Genomic DNA, 9252 nt, shown 5'->3' with positions numbered 1-9252 from the left:
AAAAAAAAAAAAAAAACCAAAAATCTATCAATAAGGACAGCATACAGAAAACAAAATGCATGCAAGATGTGTGACGCATAAGATTCTATCTTTGATTCTTAAAAAACTATCTGCTACAGTAGTGGAAGAAGCAGCTACTTTACTGATGGTAGCTAAAGCGATCTCGCGGACCCTCAGTGTGCCCAGGATGAGAATGAGTACACTGTGAACGTTCCAAAAACCACCTACATTAGGATAATTTCTGAAATTCACTACTCTGCATGGACACCTGTTTTTCACCTCCAAGTCATAACACTTTCTATACTTTGGAACCTACTTCTACTTATTGTAAATTAACTTTTTCATTTCACATATATCTATGCGGCCTCAGTTCTGAAACAGGCCTTGCCAGGCGCCTGAGTTACAGTGGTGAACCGTTTCTCCTCGGGAAGTCAATGACTTAGAAGGAACAGGATCAAGTAAAACCAGCACCGGTACCACGGAGGAGAGGAGCCATGCCAGTTGCTGGAGAAGTAAAGCCTGTACAAGCCTTGGTTCGGAGCCTAGGTAACAACCTGAAGGTGCCTGGACCACAGGCGCCCAAGTGCTAGAACGGACTACCTCATGGAAGTAAGGCACCGCTCAGAGAGGGAGCTCTGTGAGGATGGGGCAGTGGGTCCCTCGACCATCCTGCTTTGTCCCTTCTTCATCACTCCCAGTCTTAGGATAAACTCAAATGAGCAAGAGAAACAAGGTCCGCACATCTCTTAGGTAAGATGCTGAGTCAGATGCCTCTGCGAGCGCTGGCTCTGGGTGATTTCCATGTAGTCCTGATAAGTGCATCGGTATTTCTTGCCAGGCAAGTGGCCAATCAGTGAAAAATAATGTCCTGGGGGTTGGGAGCAGGAGCGGCACCCCAGTCCACATCCCAATAAGTCTGACCTCCAGCCCTGTGTGGGCTCCTCCTCGGGGACCTTACCTCGCCTTCAGGAGTGTCCGAAGGACAGAGCATTCCCCACTGGGACGGCTGCAGGGAGCGAGGGCCACTCACTTTCCTGGTTTTTTCAAACTGGGAAGAGATTCTGGTCATCATGCCCAGGGCAGATATATAGGACAAGCGAGACAGCACCTGCGTCACGCCCTGGCGGTCCATTTTAAACCTCTTCAGAGACCAGTTTCCCTGTGGAGAGATGACACATTGAGACCACCCCAGCCCTCTCGTGGGTTCTCTGATACTGAGCGGTTGCTGAAAAGTCCACGGCAGAAACGGCCGCCCATGAAATTTCAGCTATGACACATCTCTGGACGTCAGAATGTCCCGAGAGACACTAGGCCTTAGCCAGGCCATTTGCTGGCCTTCCCTCAGGACATGATGGATGTGAAACCAGAACTACACCCAGAACTATGTCACTCAGCCTCAGCACAGCCAAGCAGCCATCAGATGAGAAACGGGTACACAGAACAAGCTGCTTCAGGGCACAACAATAAAACTGCACAATTTCTGCACCTTTAAGGTGAAACCAGGCTGCAGCTCACAGAGACAATCACACTGGAATGTGTTCTTCAGATGTCTTCCAAAGTTGGGCTTAGAGGAAAACACAGCAACAGAAAAATGATGGACAGCAATTCTTGATTGCGGCCTAAGGAATCTAAAAACTGTATACCAGTGATGGCGAACCTTTTAGCGCTTTCAGTGACTGTGGCATGTGTGCTGTAAGTTCGCCATCACTGTTATATATATGTTCACATTAAGAAACACTAAGGGACCAGGGACTTAGCTCAGTGGTTCCACTGCCTGCCTTGCAAACTCAAGTACCCAAGTTCAATACCTAGTACCAAAAAAAAACAAAAACAAACAAAAAACTGTATCTCCTCTATGGCTATCATGTTAATATTAAAAGACATATAAATAAATTCTGACCATAAAACTTATCTTTCATGCACTAAATATCTCATGTGAAACATATTACTTGCACACATTAAATGATATCCCCAAAAATATAAGTTCATGGTAACATAAGTTAACAGCAGAAAACAGTATGCATCAAAAGAGCAAAATAGAAAAGAAATGACAAAAATAACAGTTGACTCAATTGTCTCTCTCTGTTTTTATTTTTGGTACCATGGGTCAAACTCCAGCCTTTGTGCTTGCGAGGCAAGTGGTGAAACCACTGAGCTAAATCCCCGGCCCTCTCCACTGTCTTTCTGATTGCAAAGAGAAAAATGGCATTTGCAGTTTTCCATGCTGCTTCAAGAACCCAAATGAAAGCAATGAACACTTTCTGGGGAAAAACATAGAGACATGAACCCTAATTTCATGCAGTTTCAGGAGCAGACGCATGGACCCCGGGCTGAAAATCCCTGCGGCCCAGCTGTGCTGTGGTTTCACACGGAGAATGGTTCTGTGTCTAGATGGGACGTTTGGCCTCAGGAAGGTGCCCTCCCCAGGGCAGCTTTGTCTCTGTCACAGCGGAGAGCTATCACTCAAGAACCTGGAGTTCCTGAGAACATGGAAACGAGCTAAATTCTAGGAAGAAACCTTACCCATTACAAAATAAGCACAGCAAATACAGTATTCTCAAAGAAGACTCCCGTGTTGCTTATTCAGTTATCTCCTTTTATCTTTGGAATTAGAATGGATCCAGTAAACGGACTTATGCCCAAGAGTAAGGTAATAAGCGGTAAATAAATATTTAGCACTGAGCCAAAATAAAGTAGCAACTGTCGGCAAACGAGAAGTAGGTGGGGAGTGGAGCCTCAATGCCCTTAGCCCACAGCGAGTGGGAGAGACCGGCCCAGAGTCTGAAACCGCTCCTCAGAGAAAGCACATTGGGGAAAGCAATCTCCAAAGGCAACAGGCTGGCCCTTTCCTGGTCACCTTCAGATTGGCCACACCTGCCACAAGGCCTCCCACTGGCTTCTCTAATAAGCAGTCCTATCGGGGGATAAGGCAGAGGCACTTAGAGCGATAGAACTACTGCCAATAGCGGTAAGGTGGTCTGGAAATCACACATCAGGAAGCAGGGGAAAGCAGTTCTAACTTCCTCACACACTCAGTGCACAGCTTCTGCAAGCTGGGGCCCTGGGCGGGCAGAGGCAGGCGGGCCTCACTTCACCTGCAGCCAGCCCAGCCAGGCTGCTCACAGAGCTCCACGAGCAGCACAGAAACAGGTGTGCAGCACAACATCACTGCGACCAGAGGCAGCTTGCGGGGACACCCGGCTCTGCTGGGTGTCACCCACCCCTGTGCCAGCTGTGTGTCTGGTGTGCACATGGGAGCTGGGCCTCCTCCTCCGAGAGCCCCACGAAGGGGGGATGGGGACAGGCCCTGAGGAACAGAGAGCTACTGAGGAATGAAAGGGCGTGCGCCTATCTGAAATGTCAGTCTCGTCACAGGAAGTCACCGTTAGAGGAAGGCTACTGACGGTTAAACTGGAAGATTCTTCCTCATCTACCAAGCTCCTTCGCACCGAACAGAACAGGGACGACAACCTGGGGGAGTCACGTAGAAGTCCCTCCTGTGTAGGGCGGCAAGGCCCACGTCCCCAAAGGGTGGAGACCGCAGGTGCGTGCACAGCCCCGCCCACCTCAGCGCACCTGTGATGACGCCGTCTACGAGCTAGTGCAGTGAGATGTGAAGAGCAGGAAGGAAACTACAATAAAAGCTGTTTCCCTTCTATAAACTGCTGGTTTCTGGAATTTTTCATTTAATCTTTTCAGACTGCAGCTGACCACAGGTAAATGAAGCTGTGGAAGACCATGCTGTGGGTCAGGGAGGGTACTGTGGTAATAAAGTGGAGAACACGCAAACTTCAGGCTATCTCTCAAAGCAGGAAATCTGTTATTTGCATACAATCTTTAGAAAAGACCTTGGGGCCAGGGATTTAGTACAGTGGCACCACGCCTGCTGCCCACTTTGCAAGCGCAAGGTCCTGAGTTCGATCCCCAATACCAGAAAATAACCAAACTCTCTCCCCGCACCCACCCGCCACCCACTGGGCGCTCACAGTGGAGATGGCGTTCACCATGCCATTGGTGATCTGGTCCTGACGCATGTGCTTCACAACATCGAACTGGGCTGCTCTCTGCTTGGGAATCACCTGGTCTGCGATCTTCTTCATTTCGGAATTAAATTTTTTGAACAAATCTTCAAAAAGAAGAGACAGAAGCTAAAGGAAAAGAAAAATACAGTTACATGGAAATCTTTCAAAACTCATTATAGGGCTATTGTACCAAACTTAGGTCTTATTCATAAAAAACAAGGCAAAGTAACTGTTTGAAACAAAACAAAAAAAAATTTAACTTGAAATTAAAAACATTTACATTCCATTTGTTTTCACCAATGCTTCATAACTGTCCGTGTGCCTACAGGTACCGTACTGCAGGTTCTGGAAAGGAGGCCCAGTGATGACCTAACCCTTGTATGCACAGCACTTCATTTAGATCAGTCACTCCCAGACTTTTAGATTTCACTGACCAGTGATCTCATTTTATTCTACAAATAAAGACACTGAAACCAAAACAAGAAGAAAAAAAAAAGAGGGGAGGGTACTGCCCGCGAGTTGGGGCTTTCCGGAATTGCTGTCCAACTCTCAGGAACCAGCTGCCCTGGCCACCCGCCCCGCTGTGCCCCAGCTCCCGTCCCGGATGCCAGCAGGTGCAGCACTGCCCTGGCCTCTCGTGGTCTCTGAGAGGGCGGGGAAAGTAGAGCTCAGTACAGGCGTCTGCACCTGACTTGCTCCTGGGAAAACCCGTGCCCTGCAGACACAGGTAAAAACTGTGCCGAGATCAACTGTAGGGACACTGACAAGCAAAGTGGATGAAGGGAAAGGAACTAAACGCAAAGCCATGGCTCAATGTGAAAAACAGCATGACGACGCAAAGACATCAGATATATGTAAGTTAAAGCGAAAACTAAAGGAGAGATCACAGGAACAGGGAGGCAAGCCTTCTGGAGAAGTAAAAGGATCCAAATGATCAAGAAATGACAGATGGGTCCCAATTCCCTGAACCACTGTAACTATCATGTTCAGCAAATACATGCTGTATAAAAAAGAAAAGGATGCACAGTACAACCAAACTACATTGTTTAGGAAGGCACAATTAGGTGGTAAAGCCGTAAGGAAAAGTGAGGGCATGAATGCCAGGAGAGGAGAGATGAGCTGCAGCCCTACAACCTTCTCTCAGGCACCACGGGGCTCCACACTCTCCCCCAGTCTGTCCCCAGAACTGCGCAGGCAGAAGCCCTTAGAAAGACCACTCTGTTGGAACCTGGGTGGCCGAACCCATCTATTTCCCCACAGACGTCTCCACCAAGGAAGCAAGCAGCCCTCCAGAGACCGCTGGGGCCCAGGAAGGAGGCCAGCAAAGCCTGCACTGAGAGGGGTGGAGGCAGAGCCCACGCCCAGTCAGGACCGGGACCCACTGGCAGGAGGCCAGCGGCCCTCTGTCCATGGGCCCAGAGAAGGTGTGACGCAAGGGCGAGACATGGAGAGCAAAAGCCATCTTTCCCGGGGGAGGAGCAGGAAGGCTACACAGCAGGGGCCGGATCCCACAGGAAGGGGCTGAGACTGAATGCTCTCCTTTGCAGCACTGGGAGAAAGGATAGAAAGCCCATTCTCCCCACTCCTATTCAGCGGCCAGTGGAGTAGCAGGCAGTTCAAGGGGCAAGAAAAAGGAATCAAAGATAGAGACACTAAAAAGGAAGGAATGACACTGTGTTTACATGCAGACAACATATTCATCCACACAGATGATCCCGAGGAATCTAAAAAGGACTCTCCTGGAAATAATAGATGTGTTTAGCAAGTCTGCAAGATCCAAGGCCAGTAAACAAAAAGCAAATGTACTTAAAACGTTGCCAAGAGAAATTTTTTAAAATCTCAGTGGGAGAAATACATAATTCATGGCTTGGAAGAGTATTTAGATGTCAATTCTCTCCAAATTGACCTATAGATTCAAATGCATTCAAAAGCTACTGAGCATTTACTTATAAAAACAGAAAAGCCAATTCTAAATGTTAAGTAAAAAATTTTCCAAGTTTCTAATGATACTCAGAGAGAAGAAAAAAAAAACTTCACTACTTGTCTCTGGAGGAAACTAGAAAACTAAATCGCTCTGCAAACTGTTTAAAAAAAACAAAATACGTAGCAAGCATTTGTCCTACCCTGCTCACATAAATGAGGGAGGTCTCAGGGTAACCACAGAGACGATAATGAAAAGTCGTTGCAAATAAATGCAACAGAATGAAAATATTAGACTATGACTACCTGCATGTCCTGGTGATACACTGGGTAACAGAAGTGAGCACCACAGGCTGCTAAAACAAAACCAACCGTCAGGAGCAAGACTGCTGAGGATGACACGGTGGTGAATTCGGGCCCCACACACCCATCCTGGGAGCAGACTAGGCCAGCCCAGCCTTCCTGACGGGACCTGCACCACCATCCATGCAGTTCTCCAGCACAGTGCTGCAACAGCTTCTGCACTGACATTTAACTACCGATCTGCACACACTTCAGGAGTGGGAAAAGCACACATGCATGCGCGCGCGCGCACACACACACACACACACACAGAAATCCCACACATTCTATATACAGAAATTCAGCCATCAGTGGGTGAGGCTACGGGACGGAACGTCAGTTGACGAACATTACTTCTGAGTATATCAGCCACAGGGTTATTTCTGGAAAAGTTTTTTCCTTTTATTTATTCACGTATTTTTCTGGAGACTGAACATAGGGCCTTTGCACTGAGCTACACATCCAGTACTTTTAAAATTTTTGTTTTGAGGCAGGGTCTTGCTGTGTCTGTACATTGCCCAGGCTGAGCTTGAATGTGTGCCCCTCCTGCCTCAGCCTCCAGAGTGCTGGGATAGAATGTACAGACCACCACACGGGCTGAGGGGAGAAGGCCCACCTCTCTGAAGGCAGGTGTCACCAGTCTGTGGAGGCCTGCACAGGACGAAAGGCAGAGAAAGGCAAACTCGCGCTCCTGCCCCCGGGTCTCAGAACTCCAGGGCCTTGCCTGCCTTTGGGCCCCAGGATGCTCTCCGGCCTTCGGCTGTGGCCTGGCTGAGTTACACCATCAGCTCCCCCGGCTGGCAGGTCTCTGGCTCTAGACTGAACTCCATCACCAGCCCCCACGGTTCTCCACCTTACAGACAGTAGCTCGTGGGGCTTCTCTGCTTCACAATGTGGAAGACATTCCTCTAAGTCCCCTCCACCTCTCTCTACCTCTCTATCCATCCATCCATCCATCCCTTCATCCCCTTCCTACTGGTTCCATTTCTTTGAAGAACCCTGGCCAAAACAAGGGTACCATCAGTAAAAGCCAGGATGCGAGAAATTCCTCAGAACAAACGACCCAGCATACACACAAACACATATCCAGAACCAATTGATGAAAAAGAAATTTAAAAACATCCATAATCACAGCATTCAGGAGAATGAGGCAGGAGGGTCATTTAAGTTTAAGGCCAGCCTGGAGTATATAGCAGGTTCAAGGCAGCCTGAATCACCTAGCAAGACTGTGTCTCAAAAATAAAATTTAAAAAACAAAAGACATAGTAAGCAAATGCAACACATAGTAAGCAAAAACAATGGATCCTATCTGAAAAACCCTATGTAAATAACATTTATAAGGAAATTTATAATGGATCCTTGATAGCAAGCAACTATTCTTGAAGTATTTTGGCATGAAAATGGTGTTAAGATTTTTTTTTTTTTTAACTTTGGTGTTTTAAAGATATAGTTTTTGGAGATTCGGGACCCTCGAATTACGACTGGCCTGACATATGAACAACTCGGGTTGTGACTGGCATTTTAGTTTTAATTTAACGCACAAAATCTTGAGTTATGACTTGAATGCTGGCTGCTTATGCTTCCAGATGGTCTCAGTTGCAGACTGAACCTTAAAAAGCTCCAGAAGGAGCACTGTCCCATCCTTTCCTGTGTGGGTTCACTGAGAAATCCTGGGCCAATGTCTCTCCAAGGACACTGACATCTGCTGGGAAGAAAGTGGGGCTTAAATTTACAGGAGTCTGTGAAGGCGACTGAGCAACCTGAGTCACAAACAGCCCTCGGAATGAACTGAGGCCTAAGTCGAGGGTCCACTGAGCATTCTGAGGTCTTTATGGGAAGTGACTTCATAGCTGATTAGATCCTCAAGTGATCTGACGACTGTGATCTGTTTAACTCCATGTGGAGACCGGGGCAGAGGTGGGAAGCGAAGGAGTTTGAAAAAGGCCAGACTGACTTCTAGTGACGATGAACAAAGTTTTGTGATGTGTACGTAGGAACTAGTTTTACTACACTTTCGTATGTGCTTGAAATTTTTCATGTTAATATATTTATTAAATATCTGCCCCAACCCCTAAAGTATTTAGAAATAAATCAAACAAAAGACATATACAACCTTCATGGAGAAAATTAAAAAATCTTATCAAAAGACATGAAAGAAAACCTAAATAAATGAAAAGAATTAAATATCCTGGGTAAGATGGCAATTCTCTTAAGACATTCCAAATCTGACCGGCAATGCAAGGCAGTGCCAGTCACAATCCTTAGAAGATTCTGAATGAAAACTGACACACTGACTCTAGGGTTGTGTGGAGAAGCAAAGGCCCTGAATGAGCCAAGGCACCCCAGTGGGTGAAGGACCAGTGATGCACAGACAGACAGACAGACAGGACAGGGCCCACGACGGACTCACGCAAGCACAGCTTAGTACGTGACAGAGTTGCTCTCTGAATCAGAAGGAGACAGAAGGCCAAGTGACAAATGGTGCTAGGGAAACTCACTCTGCATCTGGAAAGCAAATTAAACTGGATTCCTTATCCACTCCAGATGGATTGAGGTAGAAATAGAAAGGCAAAGGTTTAAAAAATAAAGTCCAGTAATTATTGAGGGAGCAGGTTAACAAAGCTGACCACAAGCTTGTGGACAATAAAAGATTTGATAAAATTTTAAAAAAGAATTTAAAATGGGAAGGAAGGGGTTATAGGTGTAGGGAAGGTGGGATGGGTAGGGGAAGGGTAATAAGGGAAAAGAAAAAAATGTGAGATAATGAAAAGATGGAAATAAAGTGTTTGTAGATGGGGAGGGGAGGAGGGGGTGAAGGGAGGGCAGAGACAAGGGGAAAAATGAGAACCAAGACTTGTCATGTAGAGGTACAAGATCCCAACAATGAATGTAACTGTACTGTATCCCTAAAATGTACCAATAAACTCAATTAAAGCTGGAAAAAAAAAAAAAGAATTTAGACTGGGAC

General features: G+C 46.7%; 1 protein-coding gene across 3 annotated transcripts in view; it reads right to left on the bottom strand.

Annotated features, from left to right (window-relative positions):
• Nucleotides 1-9252, bottom strand: part of Polr3b (RNA polymerase III subunit B) — an 86864-nt gene that overhangs the window by 44501 nt on the left and 33111 nt on the right. For all 3 annotated transcript variants that reach the window (XM_010631314.3, XM_010631312.3, XM_010631313.3), the window contains 2 exons: nt 3987-4148; nt 959-1159 (listed from right to left, as the gene is read on the bottom strand). In XM_010631314.3, coding sequence (XP_010629616.1) covers nt 959-1159; nt 3987-4148 — 363 coding nt within the window. The remainder of the gene's footprint in view (nt 1-958; nt 1160-3986; nt 4149-9252) is intronic.

This window comes from Fukomys damarensis, unplaced genomic scaffold (assembly GCF_012274545.1).
Source record: "Fukomys damarensis isolate Sample0158 unplaced genomic scaffold, DMR_v1.0_HiC HiC_scaffold_15, whole genome shotgun sequence".
NCBI classification, from domain to species: Eukaryota; Metazoa; Chordata; class Mammalia; order Rodentia; family Bathyergidae; genus Fukomys; species Fukomys damarensis.
The sequence above is the reverse complement of the archived record's forward strand: the minus strand, read 5'-3'. Positions and strand labels throughout refer to the sequence as shown.